General features: G+C 39.4%; 1 protein-coding gene across 2 annotated transcripts in view; it reads left to right on the top strand.

Annotated features, from left to right (window-relative positions):
• Positions 1–19,599, top strand: part of nkain2 (sodium/potassium transporting ATPase interacting 2) — a 124,157-nt gene that overhangs the window by 99,019 nt on the left and 5,539 nt on the right. Inside the window, exons 5-6 of one of the 2 annotated variants that reach the window (XM_061707334.1) lie at positions 5,815–5,875; positions 15,903–15,984. In XM_061707334.1, coding sequence (XP_061563318.1) covers positions 5,815–5,875; positions 15,903–15,984 — 143 coding nt within the window. Of the gene's footprint in view, positions 1–5,814; positions 5,876–15,902; positions 15,989–19,599 lie in introns of those variants that run through there. The other variant, XM_061707335.1, reaches the window with a different exon arrangement.

Raw genomic sequence — 19,599 nt, 5'->3', positions numbered from 1 at the left:
ATTGCCTTCGCTAATTAAACGATTGAAGTGCCTCTTACCCTTCCACTAATGATAAAATCCTGGAGATTCCAAAGCTGAATGTTGTTCACAAATCCAGGGCATAACATCCATTTATACAATTCATACCCCTCCAGGCTTTTGTCATTTTTAAGAGAATCCCCGGAGGAGGACGAAGGAAAGTTGATCAGGTAGTCGAAGATGTCGGGATGTTGAAGGTCTAGCAGCTCCGTTGTAGTTTTGATTATTTTAAAAAGTACTCCTGGTGCTTTGTAAGGGTCAGTAATATTGAGTCTTTCAAGTTTAGCAGCAAAGTTTTCTTTATCTTTTGGGTTCGTGTGTGCGGAAAACTCTGGACCTCTGAAGTTCATGATTATGCCGTGACTTTCGATGCGCACGAGCGGTTCTCTTTCCTGCCAAAATGTTGCTGTATACAAAACAGGTCACGTGGGGTCCGGAGCTCTATTCAAGTTCAGCCCTGAATAAGACGGAAAGAAATGGAAAATATACTCATATTTAATAAATAGATAAACTGGTTTGGTTTTCAAATGTAGGTAGATATAAACCAGGAGCAATTTTATTATAACTTTCCAGGTAACACCACTGAAATGTCATAGAATAATTGTTAATGCTTTTAAATGATCACATTACCAAATTGGATCCGTATAATAAATTGTACCATTTAAAGAAAAAAAAAAAAAAAAAAAACAGTTGACAAACGTGGCTCTAAACAACTGTTGGTATTACGGTCAAACATCAGGAAGGCCTTGTGAAACTAAAGGGTGACACTGCATCCTGGTATTCATGCAGGAGGAGAATTTCAAAGTCATTATCTTTGCAAACGTCAGTTCAGAACGTTCTGTTCAAGCTCTGAAGGGGAAAATGTTAACCTCGGCTCATGCGGCGAAGGAAGAACGTGTACATTTTACAGTTCATCACCCCTACCATTACCTCTCTAGGGTAATTCCTCTTCTTTTACCGACTTCTTGTCTAGTTACTAAGAATATTTTCTGTGTTTACCATGGCAACAAGCATCTCTTCTAAGAAAGTTTAAGGAATAGTAAAAAGGCAGTCCTTCAGCCTGGGATAATGTGTATAAAACAGTACATTAAACTCAATTTTTTTTTTTTTAAAAAGAAAAAAACCCACAGCTCTGTTTGAGGTGCACACCGCTGTGAGGTGGAGTGGACGTGTTGAATAAGGCATCGGTTGTCAGGTTGATCAGGGCGGGCATCCTGTCTGTGTCCACGCTGGAGTGGTGATATTTCCATTTCCACCCATCACACTGAACAGTCTTCAGGTCTTCAGCCAGAACGAGGTAATCTTAATCCAGAGACAGAATGAATCAAGAAAAGCTTGTCTGAGTTCTGCTTGAATGTGAGCAGAATCTGCAAATCAGAAAGAATAGATAGAAGAGAGGCTGAAATACAGCTTATCTACCCATTTATGCAGACACACACTTTGTTAAACTGTGGACTGTCACTATTTTTACAGAATATTTTCTCAAAGGTGAAAAGTGAAAATTTTAGCTTGACATATCAGATGATAATTTAAAAGCCAGAGATGAAAACATGCAATGATTTTCTGTTAGTCATAAAAGCCTATTTCTAACTGTTAATCAACTTGGAGGAATTTCAGCCCATTTTTCTGGACAGCACCTACTCACCTTTACTTGTTTTGCTCACGTTCAGTGATCGATTCAACTCCTGATGAACATTTTTGTTGTAATAAAGTCAAAATTTTTTGTTACTACTCCAAAATATTTATACAAACTTTTATACATGTGAGCTTTTGTAGAGCTTCTGCATTTCTCTTTCACTTTTAGGCAGAAATCCTGACATTCTTCTTTTAAAATTAGATGATCAAATCAATCAAATCAAATCAAATCATTGTTCCAGCAGTGATGGCATTTATTTCTGTCCCAGATGCAATGAAAGGCCGTTCCACACAGTAATTCTTCCACCACCATGTTCCACGCATAAGATTCATACCCTTGAACCAAGCGTTTCCCTTTCTCCAATCTTAACTATTCTTATCTAACCCAGAAAATGATTTGTTTCTCTCATCTTTCCCCAAAACCCTTTTACAAAACCCCTCTGGTTTGTCCCTGTTGTCTCTGTCACGTAGGAAATGGGAAGTCCCCTGTGAGGCAAACTACTGTTGTTTACTGTTGTACATTAGCCATCTGTGAGAGGTCTGTAGCTGTTAAAACTTTATTCTGGGCTGCTCCGTTTCTTGATATTTGTAGGACCTTTCTCGGTGATATTTGTTGATTCCTCCTGGGACAGTCTGGACTTTCCTAGATCGTCACTGCGGAATAGATGAGTCAAAGTCATAGAGTGTATATGAAGAACTGGACAACCCCTAGAAACATTTTTCCTTTAAAAGCCTCTTTTCCCTTTCGTACTGCGCAGTGCCATGTTATAAAAGGCCTGTAAACCTGCTGGAACAAGCACACCTTGTCAGCTTGGCTGGGTTGGTTTATACTAAACTAACTGATATAATCTGTCCAAACATCCTTATGTATCCTTATTTATCCTTTTCATCCAAATATCCTTATCCTTATACCGGTACCTTTCCTCAGTTGGAAAGGTCCTGAAATGTTCTGCTGTGGCTCCTTGTATCGATCCGTGCCAGAGGAGTTGGGGAGCTGAAGGCGAACATTTTCAGAGTCGGACCTCCCATTTCAAATGTCATGTCTGTGGTGCTTAGCTAGCCTTGTCCTCGGACTCTTCCAGGTCAAAACACAGCCAATTGTGGGGGTCTGTTATTAACAAACACAAAAATTAAAAAAAAAAATTTTAAAGTTCTATCTATGGAGCAGTGGTGTAAAGTAACGAAGTACAAGTACTTTGTTATTGTACTTAAGTAAGTTTGCTTTTAATCCACTATATTTAAAATTGGACACGTCGTTACTCGCTACAAATGAAAGTCTTACATTAAATGAAAATGTAGGCTATTGCCGTGAGAACAGCACAGCGGGGGCTGATTTATGGTTCCGCGTTACACCGGCGCAGAGCTACGGCGTAGGGTACCCGGCGACGCACACCCTACGCCGTAGCCTACGCCGTAAGGTACGGCGTAGGGTACGCAGCGAAGCGCACTGTATGGTGCGTGTCGCCGCGTACCCTACGCCGTAGGCTCTGCGTTGGTTTAACGCGGAACCATAAATCAGCCTTGAGCGGCAGCCGACGCGTGTCCATGGGCACCATTGTTTCATTCCACCCCTTCTAAGGTGGTTTTGGCATTAAAAAGTTCAATCAGTTGAAGAGTCTCCTGTCAGCGGGGCCAATGGGGGACAGCAGCAGTGATGAGCAAAGGGAAAAAATTAAAATGGGGTAATGGAAACAAACGCAAAAGGGGTCAGAATAATATCACCATTATTTAGAGTTGTAAGAAAATTCTTGGATTCTTCATTTCTTTGCAATCCTTTTGAAAATAATTTTGTACTTTGAATTTTGTACTTTGTACATTGTACTTTTTACTTTTTACTTTTGTACTTAAGTACATTTTACACCATGTACTTTTGGTACTTTATTATATTTAATTTGAGGTACTTTTATACTTTTACTTAAGTAATTTTCTTAATGGGTACTTTTTACTTTTACTTAAGCAATTTTCAAGCAGAAAATTTGTACTTTTACTTAAGTACAATATTTTTGTACTTTTTCCACCTCTGCTATGGAGATGGAAATGTTAACATCAATTTTACAACCTAGTGGTCAATCTAGGAACTGCAACTTTTCTTAGTTCCCCATGAACTTCAAACCAGTGGTTGGAATGTCAACACTTAGTCTATACTCTCATGAATAAGCTATTTCGTACAGAAATGTAATGATAATAATAATGATGTTCATGTGGAATACTCCTGTCCATGTTGAACACCTGCCTTACACCAAAAGAGAGCTCCATTGGATGAAGCAGGTATAGAAAATGGATAGATTGATGGATAAAGGCTTTAGTGGAAATCTGATGAGGGTTTAGGTCATATTCCTGCAGAAATATAGAAAACCTCAAAAAGCCGTGTAAATACTTAACATTCAGGCTTCATGGACAAAATAGTTCTAATATAACTTCAGGCACCAAAGGTACTTGAACAATAAACAAGATAAGCCACACATATCACAGCCCCGTAGCCAATACTAGTTCACCCCAGCTAACGCATTTAGATTTTCTCCCTTTTGTGGAGAGATATAGTCAGATTTATTGTAAACAGGATATTATGTTTACATGCAACAAACACCAAAATTGAAAACTTGCGCTTCAGGAATATTAACAGGATATTGATGCGCAGCGAAAGGTGCTTTGTCACGGATGATCAAATGTTCTGTACTGCGGGGCGAGCGTGACTCCCCGCGCTGTGTGCAGTCACGCTAGCGAAACTGCACCCAAAAGTCATTTTCAGAGGAAATGAGGCTGCTGAAGACAGAACAGGTTCCAGATCAGCCGTAATTCCAAGCGTCACTGCTAAGTGCTAAAAGTCTCCCGAACAACATTTTGACTTTGTGCTGGTGAAAGTCTCCTTTGGGTGACTACTAATAAAAAATAATTTCTGCCGGATTGACATCACACATGAGAGATTGCCTTTGGGGAGAGGTCATCTTAATCTTTCAAATTACACCCTGCTGCCAATGGCACTGACAGCTGAGATGTTGTAGCCAGTAAAGGTTATCAGCATCTTTGATCCGTGGTCATTTTTCAAGGCATATCTGCTATATAAAGCTCATTGATTTTCTCATCACCGTTCGTCCCCCCGCTGATGCCGGCAGCATTGTCTACTTTCCAACATTTGGCCCTGTTTTGAGTAAATTCACCCACCCCCCCAATATGACAAAAACACTTTTATTCCTCCGACTTGTTTGCTTGTCTGAGACAGAATGAAAAAGTAGATATGTGGGAAAAAGTGGAAGGAAAGATAGGGTAAGGGAATGAGATGCGGGGCCGAGAGACGAAGGAAGACGAGCAGGAGTCTGGAAGGAAATAGTGTGTGAGAAAGGGAGGGAGGAGTGAGGAGCTTTGGGAGCTGAACATTATTTAGACTAAATGAGGTCAAGACCTTGAGATATACGCTGAATTTCAAATGTAGTTTCTCACATTTGTAGCTTGCTATGTGTTTATGTGCATGTGGCTGTGTGTGTGTGTGCATGTGTGTGTGTGTGTGTGTGTGTGTTTGTTGGCTTGTGTTCACATAGTCAATAGAATACCAGTCAGGTCAATGTCATTTTCCCCAACAGTTACAGCTTGATTTGAGCACTAAAGCTTCTTTATTCGGGATAATAATGCTTCACAGAAACACACGCCATTCTTCTGTTACCGCCCGCCTTCATCTTCCTCTCCTTCCGCCTTTCCTTCCCTCCCTGTCTCTGTTTTCTCCTCTATCACTGTGGGGTAATAAGGTCACTAAAATGCCGACCTTACATCGACTGCACCTTCCTGCATCTGTGTTCCAATCAGCCACCTCCTATCAGTTGCCTTGGAAACAGACAGCCAATGAGAATGCAGATCAGGGAGCAAAGGTGTGCTGCAGGAGTGGACTGCTGCATCTCTGTCTAAACATCATATACAAACAGGCACAAACGTCTCACATCACAGCATGTAAAAGCAGAAAAATGCAGACGTTTATTTTCCGTTTAAACCATTTTTTTGTATTAGACTGTATGTTAAATGTAGGGTACGTGTTTTGGTTGCAAGGGGACTTAACAAAGCCCACTAAACCCTTCTTTTTCCCTGTTCTAACTACTTGTCTAATCTTTCTCACTTTTTTGAGCTGCACAAAGACTAATCTTCACCTGTTTTTGATTTTCTGTTTGTCTTCAGCTGGTGGGATTTATCTACGCCTGTTATGTGGTCAAACTCATCTCTGAAGAGGAGGATAGCTGTAAGTACACCTGCTTTCACACACACACACACACACGCACGCACGCACGCACGCACGCACGCACGCACGCACGCACACACACACACACACACACACACACACACACTCAATGCTTAAAAGTAAGGTAAAACGTACTCCCATTTTATTATTTAGTCTCATAGCTTCCTTTTCTAAAAGAAGACACTTACAGAGTTAAAACATAGCACTTGTTTTTATGCAGACACATAAGATTAACAGACTTGGCGCAGCAGGAAAAGCAAAGGTGATGCAAATCTGTTAACAATGGTCCATTTGCATTGACTCTCCTTCAGCTATTCCAGCTAAATGGAATACCCTTATCTTTATTCTTGTTCATTAAAAGATGTATTCTCCTGAATTGCACTGTTTATTGTCACATGTCAAGTGTCACTCTCTGGCTCCAGTACAGGGCCATTCAGAAAAGATCAGCATCTTTCATGAAATACGAAGTCAATATATTTTTCTCGCAAATCATTATGGTGTCTTAAATTAGATTCCCTCCTGGTACCAGTGCTGCTGGTCGTTTTTGAAAATAATTCTATAATTCATTAATTCATTCTATCTGCTTTCAAGCATCAGTCTCCAAATCCACCTTCTTATCAAAATGGGATTTCTTCCTGCTTCAAAAGAAAACCAAGATGCCGGTGGCCAAATGCAAAACTCTGGGCTTTAAAGGGACACAAAAGAGTTTTTTTTTTCATGTCAAAGTATCGGTTTCAGTTTTAATTTAAAGGGATATTTGAGGAAGTATCTTCTTAAGTCAGCAAAGTATAATTGGGCTCCGCCCCAGCCATCTCTTTGTGACAAACAGCAACCCTACAGTTTGTATGGTTTTACAGGACTGTGGCAAATATCAACAACAATGGTAGGTATCAGAGGTATCCCAATGAGCTACAGTAGAAATCAAAGATGACTGAGGTGCTAAAGAAAGAAAGGGTGAAAGAGAAAATTAGAGTGATCAAAGCAGAGACCAACGGTGTCATAAAAGCCACTTAAGCTCCACACATATAGGGCTAAAGACTGCTAAAATAGTTCCAATATAAGTTCCTTTGTGTTGCCTTTAATGGCACTTTAATGTCATAGTCCAGCTTTATGTTTTTTTTCTGTTACATATTAAACAAGCATTAATGCTAGTAAGAATTGTTGTATGAGTGGTGATTACATTAAAGCAGTGCACAGAGGAAGCACTATCTCGGTTTGTGACATCAAAAGACTTTTCATATATTCAGTGTTCATTTAATGTCAAACATTTCCAGCTGCTCCTTTTCATGCTGATTTGAAATAGATAAGATCCACAAACAGAAGCCAGTCAGTAAAGACACCTACAAATAGAACAAAAATATACCCTATACCAGAGTATCTGATCTACATAACACAGGCCTCTCATATCTGACTAACTGACTAACTGCTGCTGGCAATATTGGTATATTGTTTGTTTTTTTTCTGTTTTATTTTGAAAGTACCGTAGGTTTCTTGGAGCATTGAAATGTGGTTTGGCTTCCCTTGTGAAGGGTTTTCTGTTTGGTCCTTTTCCATGTGGTGTCTGTTTTGGGTTTTTTTCTTCTCGATTACCTGCCCACAGAGCATGTTTTGTTAAAATAAAGGGGTTTGTTGTTACTCCCGTCGCCTCTTGTTCTCCAGCCTTTGGACCCTTTCCACCCCTCATCCTTCCTTGGGCTTATTGAGATAAATAAAAAGAGCTTTCTGAAAAAGCGAGGTGACTTTTTAAAATTTTTCCTCTTTAAATTGGGACGAAATAAGATTTTTTTTGCTTTAACTTATAATAGTGTTCATTGCATATAATAATGACAATATATTAAATGCACCGTTATAGTTTAGAAGAATAATCGTCTTTTAATATGAAATTCTATGAGCTAAAAAAAAATGAGCATGTTTTTGTTTGACCGGTGGTCCTTTAAAGCGACACTACGTAACTTTTCCACCTTAATATCATATTTCCAGAGTCATTGTGATGGTACATCAACTTCCAACAGGTTTAATGACACATCTGTCATGGTCTGAGGGGTCTGTATCGCCTGGCACTGGCACTATGTAACTTTGAGGAGCATGGTAGGAACCCTGCCACACTAAAAAACTACAAATCTTTACGACTTTGACTGCTTTACAGGATGTGTCACTTCCCCCTCCTTCCCGATTCGCAGTCGAGACGAAAATGGGCGGGGCTTGGAGCGCAGAGCTTAGCAGAAGCTGTTGCTGCGTTGTGGCTGCAGCAGCTCCACATAACAGACGTGGGGAAAAGATCGCTAATGGTTTAACTTTTCAACGGTTTCCTGCTCGGAGGCAGAACCACGCAGGCCAAGTATCTGATATAACAAAGTAAAAGAGTGAAAGAGTCATCGGCTCGCTTGGATCGCGGCTGTAACGACCAAACACCTTCCACACAGTAAAGCCTGAATTATGGTTCTGGGTACGTGGCGACGCGCAACGTACGGTGCGTGTCGCCGCGGACCCTACGCCGTAGGCTCTGCGTCGATTTAACGCAGAACCATAAATCAGCCTTAAAACACAAACACTCACACAGACGGGCGTCGGATCAAAACACGGGTTTTATTCTATTCAAATTTATTGAAACACATGGCTCTTCAGTAGGGATTTCATATGGATCCAGACCGTTAATAATCATTATTTTCTCCATATACCGCTCCCTGGCTTCCTTGTTTAAGGTATCCCGGTAAATTCCAGTTCCTTTCCAGCAGTTTAACATCTTTTTTTTGGCGTTACGTCTGTTCACTTGGTGAAACAGAAAAGCGTCCCGTCTTCTCTCAAAACAAATGCAGCGACGGGACAGGAGTTTTCCGGCAGTACGCGCTGGTGCTCATGGGAAACGTAGTGTTCTTTCTGGTAAAACACTACCGCTTTTGTCCAAAAGATGCCGCCAAACTCAGAAAAGCTGAAAGTTACGTTGTGCTGCTTTAAGTATCCGTTTATATGAATACTTTGATGCGAATTTCAGTTTACAGCACAAAGGAAGTGTGACTGGAACTGGGTATCCAAACGTGATTACTTGTTTGCTGCTGGGTGAGGCATGTAATGGCTTGAATTTTAGATCATGTTAGTTAGCGCTATAGGTTAGCACCAGCTAATCCAATCCAATGGCTCACTTGTGGATTGAGACAAAAAAAATGTTTTCCCCCTTTGTACCAGGCTGTAAAGGTATTTATTTCTGTGGCAAAGTCAGACATTTTAACGTGGGAGCCAGTGGAAAGTGACTAACTTTAGGAGCCAGCCCAAGTGTTCAGTGGATGAACTGCAATTTCTGTTACTTTCAGGTTGGCTTCAACCTGGAAGTTCGTCTGTCACTGCTTGGTGATGTTACAGGGGGTTTGTCCACTTTATCTAGACAGCCTATCCTTTCTAAAGCAACACATTGTATCCCCTGTGACCTCCACATAGTGCTCATGTCAGTCACCTGCAAACAAATGCGGTGATTTAATGACATATTACTTAACAAGAGCAGATAAAAACACAGTTTAATCTTTTGCTCACGCTTCTGGGTTTGAAAAGGTGGGAAAAAAGATTCTCTCTGAGCGCTTCATTGTGTTATCAAAAAGACCTGCTGGGCTTAGTAACAGTTGCTATGTTCTCTTAACACAGTTAAGTGAAGTTAAGTGGGTTTTTTTATATATATATTTGGTAAAGTAATCTTTGAATAATTTGAAGGTCATGTATGTAAGGTAAATTCAATCTGTCACCCTTTCTCTCCATCCCTCCTGTGCCTCTTTGTTCTCTTTTTAACAAAGCTGCAGGTTAAATGCAGGCATTTTGAATATTTCCTAAAGAATTCAACAATTAAATTAAGCGCTCAGGTTTCCAGTCAGACTCAATCTTTTACAGCAACACGGAAAGAAAGAAGGAGAGATACAGCGGTGTATGGACAATGCGGAACGCTAAGTAAATTCTAGCTTCATTTTAAGCGCATCGCTTTCCTATATACTCGCCGCCGTCAATCACAGTCACCACACAGCTGAGGAGAGCAGAGAAGAGGTTCACCAATCTGTTCATGCATCATTAGTTTTTATTCAGTATTGTATCAATACATCAATTAATTCAGTACAATTTGGGACAGTGTACATTTTACAAAAGAAAACCTCACTCACTGCCAATTAGTCTGAATTAGCTGCAATAGTGAAGTGAAGGGTGTACCAGTCAAAAGCAGTGAAACTGACATGTTAATTCTGTTATTGTTGTACTTTATATGCAAAGCATTTCTGTGTGCATTAACATGAATGAGCCCATTAACCTGAGGCCATCGCTTTCTTTATTCAGTTAAAGTCGGAACAGCCTTTCTTCCTGGCGATCAATTCCCAAGCATGTCCCATACGACGGTGGACTGATGATGCTGTTAGCTAATGCATAAATATTGATAGGTAGTAAATGCAGTCAGGATCAGTGGAAACGGTTTGACGTGCTGAAAGTGGACACGTTTTCTTCCTCTCATTTTCTGCCAAAAGCTCACTGGGGCCTGAGACTGACAGGGGAAATTATTCCTGGCGCTCATCAAAAACTGCAAGTCAGCGCCGAAAGGCTCGTCATGTGACCTCTCTGCGCTCAAAGAGGTCACAGTATAATATTAAATTATCACACTGTTAAGGCTAGAAGAACAGCTCATATTCATATAACCCTGATATTAGTCTGTTCTATTGGAATGTAATTGACTTATAATTTGGTGAGATAAGAGCTTTTTTCTTAAACGTCGCATCTTAATGAGGTTGGTGATGACAGCAGTACCCAAAATTCCACGTCGCCTTTTGCCTCCATGTCTAAATAATTAATGTCTTAACAGTTTTTAGTGTTTGGCCTTTCTTTAATTGTTGTGTTTTGACCCTGAGCTGTTGAAGCGGCACATTTCTGCTTATTTTGCGCCCCAAGAGAGAATCCGTTAGCTAAGCAGAAGTCTTTGAAACGGGGGCTGGAGGAATATGTTGTGTATTGATAAAAGCATTTCACCGCTTATATATGTGGAACAATGCTCATTAAAGCATGGATTTGTTCAGCTATTCTTATTTTTATAACAGAATAACTGAAATGTTATGAATATTTTTTAAATAACCAAGCTTTTTGATCTTGGATCTTGTTTGAATTTAACTCTTCTTTCATTTTGAGACTGGATTTAAAGTGTGTGAGTCTCAGTAAAGTAATGAAGGGGGCTTTTTTTTTTTGGTTGAAAATGTAAAAAAAAAAATACGTTATACCTTTGACTTTTGTTTCAAATTCTGGATTATCAATAAATATGAGTATCAGTAAGCAGTTCTGATATCAAGATCCTAACAATACCCATGTGTAGTAGACTCTTGACTTTTGTTCATCAAGGCTATTGGCTTGTCCTTTCCATGTCTTGTCTCTCTGTGTTACTGAAAGTGGTCGTTAAAGTGTACCTTTATGTCAATAACTATGTTTCAAGCCCAGTCCAGGCTGAGTACTTGATTAGAGCTTCCTTTCAAATGCTTTAATGATGTCTACATTCTCGAAATGTCCTCTTTTTATTATAGTGGATGTGATATCAGTTTTGATTCCATGGGGATTGTAAAAACTGCAGCTATCGCCAGTTTCGAACCTCCGGCCTGTCTAAATTACAGGTCTGTGGATCGAAAGACAAAAAAAAGCAATAAAAACTTGCAAAGTTAAAATTTCAACCCCATCACATTTGACAAAAAATCTAATAACCAAAAACCATCAAGTCAGGAATCAATTTAAAGTTTTCAGCCACTATTATGACCAATTAGTGTAAACTGGTCACCATCACTATTTTCATGTAGCAGATAATTCCCTCCTGAATAACTTTGAGATCCTTCGCAATCTTATTTCCAGACCTTAAGTCTCGAATACAACTGAGGACAGAGCTGCGCATGAATGCACTCTGGCAGAATAAACAATAATCAGCAAGCTTTATGGGCAATTGTGCCTTGGGAGACTAAGCTAATTCTCACTAAGGACTGATAAAGATTTAGAGTTGCTGAGAAAGCTAATTACACTGATAATCATTCCGTGTGTATATCAGGTTGTGTGTGATAATATTCATTATAGTCCCTCTTATCTGTCTAACAGCCACTCAAATTTGGCAGGTTCTTATCAAACGTCCTGTACTATAGTAAACATAGGTAACTAAAGTCATTTAGAAGATTGGCCCACGTAACAAGAGGCATAATTAGGAGCATTTACACATTTGAATATCAGATATGCCACGATAACTTGGCAACTATTTCAAAATAAAAATGGCATCTCATGGGTATCTTCTCCTGCTAGCTTTCAATTTTCTCTGATCCTGCTGAGAACTGGACAATCCAGCACCTTATGAATAATATATATGAATTTTTAAACTGCATATCAACATCTTGACAGGCTGCACACTGACAGGTTTAGAGGCCTCCATTTCCCCTCATGTTCAAAGGGTCCAACATAGCAGAAACTCCGCTGAGACTGTTTTTGACTGCAGCATGAATCAGCAGGAAAACTTCAACGTTTACGCCAGGCCACTCGCCCACAAAAGGCTCCACGTACAGCAGGAATACACCCCAGCACTGGCAGGGGCTCCCAGGTATCTGAGTGAAGAGTCATAATGAGCCAAGTCATCAAAAAACAGTGAGAAAAAAAAAAAGCTCCTGGAAATGCCGGATGATTCTGTTCCCTGATGTTTGACACAATCACAATCTGCCATGGCCGCGATACGAAGAATGTGAAGACATGAGATGGCGTTTCAGGGGATTTTTACACATTTTTATTCCAGCACAGACAAACAATAGTTAAGTAATAACACAATCTTTAAGTTTCAGATCAGGATTTGACACAGATAAAATATATCTTAGTTGGAAAAAACAATTACTGTAATTAAGACTTTTATTTTGTAAAGGATGATCCAAAATGTTATGGAATTTGTGGCATTTACCTCACTTAGTCTAGTGTGAAAACATGAAACCTTTATCTCTTTTTCATGCAGACTGGATAAAACTGCAGTGCACCAGGAAATAAAATCATGCTCTTATTATCTTTGCAGTTAAGTTAAACCAAACATGTTAAGCTGCAAATTTAACATGCAAACATGACAGAAGTGTGTCGACGGTCTCGTGATCACATTAGTTTATTTGCAGTCATCATCACGGAGATGAATAGTGCACATGAAATCCCTACATATTTTTGTGTTTTTTTTTCTCTTTTTTTGTCACGGGGCGTGGTAGTCTAGTGGCTACAGAGGTGGTCTTGAGTCTAAAAGATCCCAGGTTCAAGCCCTGGAATGGCAACCAAGACGAACCACCCTGAGCAAGGCCCTTAACCCTAATTGCTCCACAAATGGTGTGTGTGTTCTCTCAGATGTAACTGGTTTTGGACAAAAGTGTCTGCTAAATGACAGTAGTAGTACTTCTCTATAATGTTGCACAGAAAGGTTGGAGAGCAGAAAACATTGTATTTAAAAATGTTCGTGTCTCACATTTTATTTTTTTATTTTATTTTTTCGTTTATTTCGGCATGTTTATATAGACACATTTCATCTCCAGAACATTATACATTGCATACTCAGCACATGACGAAAAGGGTACGGGAGAAGCTGACGCTTATCAAAGTCCCGCCCCATTCTATGTAAGATTCATGATCACATCAACAACAGAATTCAGTAAGATACATAGTTTACCACATAGCAATTTGTCTAATTTCATCCTTCACAGTCCAGATAGCATGTATGTTTGTACACGTGTCCAGTCCACTCATCCTGATCACCGTTCCTGTGATTTACTACTGTGTCCACTGTTCAGTTATTTTAATGTCCAAGCCTCTTTTTGCATGCAATCCACTTTGCAATGGAGGTGCGTGTGTCAATGCAGATTTTGATTAGTCGCCGTCCTCTGGCTCTCTAGCCGCCTTTGCCCCCTCCGCTCGTACTGACTTCATCTCCTCCCGAGCTTTGGACACCTCCGACCATACACTGGTCAGTCTCTCCTGGATGTCAGCGAGGCCAGAGAGCAGCTTTGCCTGATCAGCTCTCACTTTTCTCAACTTTTGTAGCATCCAGACCCCGCCAAGCCCTAGGATCACTAGGCCCACCGTCATGCCCGTGAATATATAGACGTCCTCCACGTCTTCTATATCCAACACCCCAAGACACACTACTTTCCACTTATTCCAGCTGTCCATGGTGTATCCCGCCAAGAATGTCCCATCTGGACAGGCCGGTTCCCTTGTCCCAGCACGCCGTGTAGAAAAAAATCTTGTCAATAGCATTTACTGACCAGTTCAGAATCTCCATTCTTGATTTTATGTTCTGCTTTTACATTCAACTGTCTGTTGTGGTAAAATATGTTTCGTCAGACGTCAAATTAGCCTTTTTAGGTCAACCTACGGTTTAGCATATGCTTTATCACAGTACCTGAATGTCTTCATTTGTCACTTTGCTAATGAGTTGTCTGATGACTCAGATGTTAATGGTATTGTGTCTTGAACAAAATGATGTGACTAGCAGTCAAAGATTAATGCAGACAAATTCTCGGGTTTATGATCAAAACTTGGCCGTTAGGTTGGACTGACTCTTTGGTCAACGCTGGGATCTTTCAAAGTTAGATACACTCCAGAAGGGCACCTGATCAGACATTTTAACCATGATTACCATTGATATACTATTAGAAAAAGCTGATTCATTCAATTATCTTGTGTATCATTTGATAGGAAACTTGAAATGTTTTGCCATCGTGCATTAACACAAGATAATAGTAACAATGTGATTTAATTTATTTAATACATTATGCTGTGATAGTTTACGTCCAACAGTGGTAATCAGTGCTTGTTTAGGAGGTGAATGTAGCCCGTTGATGCTTAATCTGGGCTGCAACATGATATCTGGACTAATGGCTCTGTTTACTGCAGAGGTGAACAAACATCTCAGCCACTTTTTATCTCTGCAGTGACACGCAGAATCCGCATTGCACTCGATGTTATGAAATCTCGCTAAATGAATGAGAAAGTGCTGCCGATGAAGGCGAGGAAGCACCTTTTTCTCCGGCTCTGCGACATCAAAGTAAAGAGCTTCCTCTCTTCAGAAGTCCAGGCTCTCTGCCTCGGTTATGAGGAAGCCAACCACCTGCTGGCAGCTCTCCGGCTAAAGAATCTCTGGAACTCTCCTAGACAATTTAAGAAGTTAAACTCCCTCGGCATAAATATACTGCTGCACTTTTTTATGTGTGTTCTGCTTCTAAAAATAGTGCTAGGATTTTATATATATATATAAATATATATTTATATAAATATATATATATATATATATATATATATATATATATATATATATATATATATATATATATATATATATATATATATATATACCGTATTTTCTCTCATAGGTTTTGAACCATGCGGCTTATACAAAGGTGCAGCTATTCTGTGGATTTTTCTTTCTAAATGCAAAGAAGAATACGCTACTTCTTCTTTAGCAGATAGAAGTAGGTAGAAGCAGATTTCAAACAGATAAATAGATAAATAAATACCGGTTATTTTCTCTTGGTTCTGTCCCGGTTTAATCAGCAAAGTTGCTGCCGTGTTAAAAGACACTGTTAGGAAAGGATCTATTTAGGTACAAACATGTACATCATTTACAGTTCAAAATCCTTCTGTACATGTAGTAAATATCTAATCTAACAACATAAATATCTGCGCCTTGCATATCTTTTTTTTTTAAATAGAGCAGGTGCGGCTTGTATATCTTTTTTTTATAATTTAAAAAAAAAATAGAGTGGATGCGGCTTATATGCAGGTGCGGCTTATAGTCCAGAAAATACGGTGTGTGTATATATATATATATATATATATATATATATATATATATATATATAGCTGAGATATATATGATATATATGACTGATAGAGATAGTAGTTCAGTCTGTACTGATGTGACGTCTGTAGGTGTACAACGCCTAAAGCAATGACTCTGAAGTGGTGAGAGCTTCTTAGATCTTCTTCTCAGCCATTATTTCTAATTAATGTTCTTTTTTTTGCGTGTGTGCAGTTGATTTTATAGGAGGATTTGACTCCTATGGTTACCAGGGCCCGCAAAAGACTTCTCACCTTCAGCTGCAGCCCATGTACATGTAAGTACCGTGTCCTTACACTCCTTGTTGTTACACCCGTCTCTATTAAAGCCATTCTGGAAAACGTTAGCCATTAAAACATAGATAAAAGACCGTGCACCCATCAGCCATGACATTAAAAGCACTGACATGTGAAGTTAACACTAATCCTCTTGCTGCGAGGCAAGGTTCTGAAATGAAGCCTTTTAAGGCTCACATTTGTGCAGATGCTAATTTGATACATAATACCTGCATAATAAGTCTTACAGGGCAAGTATACCTCCTTGGTAACGACACTCCTTGACAACAGCCTCCCCCAGCAGGACAATGGGCTCAGTTATGGCTCGAGAAACACAACAAGAAGCCCGAGGTATTGACACAGCCTCCAGATAGCCCAAGTCCCAGTCCAATCAGGCATCTGCTGGGTGGGCTGGAACAAACCTGACCCTCGAAGGCCCCACCCTGCAACCCAAATGGCCCAAAGGGGACCCCTGTCTGCAGTTGTGGCCTATTGCAACCCCCTCAGAGGTTCAGTTTCCATCCCTGGCTGTTTCAATGCTGCGGCTGATTGGTGTATAAATGTTCACCAGTCGCCAGATATCTAGTTTCACTTCTCACTGGTGTCTTCAATCATTCTAACAGTGAATAAATACATCCAGTAGGGCTGGGCGATATATCGAGATTTTGATATATATCGATATATTTTCAAACACGATATGGTACGAGACAATATCGTTTATATCGATTTAAAAAAAAAAAAAAGATTTTTTTTTTTTTTTACATTTTTTTTTTTTAATGATTTTGATATAGCTTATTTTGTAACAAATTGACTTGAATGTTTTATTTGAGATTTGCACAAATGTTTTGTTATTTGCACAACTGTCAACCTCAGTGGAAAAGTCTACCTGTTACTGTCTACATTGTATTAATTGCACAGTGTATTTTGATTTAATTGTTATGCAGGAAAGGGATATTTGTTTTATTTTATTCAAGAAGCATTTTTATTCTATATATGCAGGCAGTTTATTTTTATTTCATTTGTTTTATACATTTTGATATTGTGCAGACCTCTGTTAATAAAGGTACCTGTGTGACATTTGGCACGAGGCATTGTATTAAAAATTACTGTTTTTTTAAGGGTTTGCCTCAGAAAAAATTAAGCTAACAGAGATGCTATGCTATAATGCTTTGGGGGAAACCCAAATTAAGGCACAGAAAAAATATCGAGATATATATCGAGTATCGCCATTCAGCTAGAAAATATCGAGATATGACTTTTGGTCCATATCGCCCAGCCCTAACATCCAGGATCCTGATACTGGTTGACTGAGAGGTCTCACCTTCTTAAATTCAACCCCAACAGTGAGCAGCGTTTAGCAGGGTTTTTTTTCTCCTGTGTTTGATGTTTCATTTACATGCGCAAGGTCAGGGATCTCAGACAAATTCATTGAAGTGGCGTATGGGATGAAAACTATTGTTCAGAAGCTTTTTTTCATCATAATTAGCTCATAGCAATCTTATCTCAGAAAGAGCACCTTGCAGAGTATTTATTAATAGGCTATAAATTAGATTCTGTTGTTGTGGAAGCTTTTGTTTTCTGTGAGAGTCTGATTCATATGAGACACAGACTATGGTTCCCATCGTCTTCAAGATGCTCAGCTAGAACGAAGAAACCAGTAAGATGTCACAAAAATGAGTCTGGGTCCAGGCTAAGAGAGCCCCCCCATTAATCTCTCTGTCTCAACGTTGTCCTGCAGAAAGCGCCAGGCAACCCAGAAACCGGCTGCAGCAATATAACAGATAACAAGATTAAATAATGGGGATTGCACTGATGTGCAGCAGGTACCATATCAATAACAGTCTGTATTAGAAAAAGAGCCGCAGCAAATTAGAGGGACATGCTCGGAGAGAGAGAGGGAACTGGGATCAGGACAGCTAATGGAAGAAAAAAACGTCCAGAGAATGAGAGAAACGGAGTGATGGATGACACAAAGGACTAAACAAAGAAGAAAGGCAATAAAGGAGAATTCTGTAGTTTTATACGTCCCCTGTGGAAGCCGTAACACAGATCATAAATCATGGAACCCCTTGATAATGGCTGCAGACACAAATACACGCGTACACACAACCGCTGGAGATGCAATACACATAAGACAGCGCGAACACACACAATTATATTACACACTTGGTATTTGTGCTGATGGGTGGGTTTTGGTCATACACACATGAATGCACAAACACACACACACACACATGCTTATACACAAACAGACACACAAACATATACATGTACGCTTACCTACACACACATCATCAATATGCTATCATCGTTCCCCAGCTGTTGTCCCCTCAGTTTGGTGTTTATTGGCTCCAGCCAGGGGGACCAATAAAATAACATCAGCCATCTCTCTGTCTCCCTCCCTCTGTCCCAACACACATAAACACACATGAACACACAAATACACACACATACACATCGGAAATCTTCACAACACAATCACCACCTCCAGACATCTGTAAATGCATCTTCAGCTCTATAAAGGTCTTAAAGAGGTCAAAAATAAGCACGACACAACTCTTTAATCTTATCATTCAAAAGGCGGAACATTTGTAAATAACATACTGTAAAGCTGCTAATACCAGTAATTAATTGAAGCTGAAATAAGGTATTGTGTTTATATTGTGTTTTTATCGTCATTTTCTGATCTTTTCTGTGCAGAATGATTACTAGTACTAAGGTTTTTCACCAGCTGCTTGGTTTAGGAAAGGTTTGGGCCAAATTAAACAATAACAGGTTTTATGTAGAACTGTGCTCCTGATGTGGTCGCATAGGGCCCCAAAATATAATTTTCTATTTATTGACAATCGTCATCAGGGAAGGTGCCAATATACCATGAAGATTTAATATTATATAAATAATTAAAGTCAGTAAAAAAAAAAGTCTGGCATTTAAGGAAAAATGTAAGCATTTAAAGGAGCATGAGGCAGGATTGAGGCAGGATTTATGAAAAAAAATGCGTATACGTTTTAAGTTTTCTAGTAATAATGTCAGATGAAGCGTTCCAAACCAAAAAGAATGAGCCCTCTAGTGTATCTCTCCTTTGCCTTGAACAGGCTGTGTGCTGCAAAATGTGCTGCAATTCTGGGCCCGAATTTCCCGCGCTGTCCTGCGGATGTGACGTCACATGACGCTGCATGCGCGTTCTCCCCGTTCTCCCGTGCCGGCTTCGCTGTTGGCTGCAGTACCCCCGACGGCCGTCGTGGCGAAGGGTGGCGCTAGAGAGTCTCATTTCTTAAAAGGAGCCTCATGCTCTTTTAAGCATTTAGGGCTTTATCCTGTTTATCCCGAATTAAGTTCTATAGTTCCCAGAGAAATTAAATAACAATAATAATATTGATAACTTTTTTTTAAAACATGTTTCTTTATTGGGTAATTCATGTAAATTATATTACACAATAAACATTTCTTTTAAAGGGTTCAACAAAATACCCCGTTTTATATTTTACCATACACACAAAAAAAAATAAAATAAAATAAAAAAATAAATAAATAAAATAAATAAGGACACAAAACATAACAAACACCCCAAAACACACACACTGCAAAATACGTAATTATAAACAGGTTCCAAAGTA

Source organism: Cololabis saira, chromosome 18, assembly GCF_033807715.1.
Source record: "Cololabis saira isolate AMF1-May2022 chromosome 18, fColSai1.1, whole genome shotgun sequence".
Classification (NCBI taxonomy): Eukaryota; Metazoa; Chordata; class Actinopteri; order Beloniformes; family Belonidae; genus Cololabis; species Cololabis saira.
Note: the sequence above shows the minus strand (reverse complement) of the source record. Positions and strands in the feature narration are given on the sequence as shown.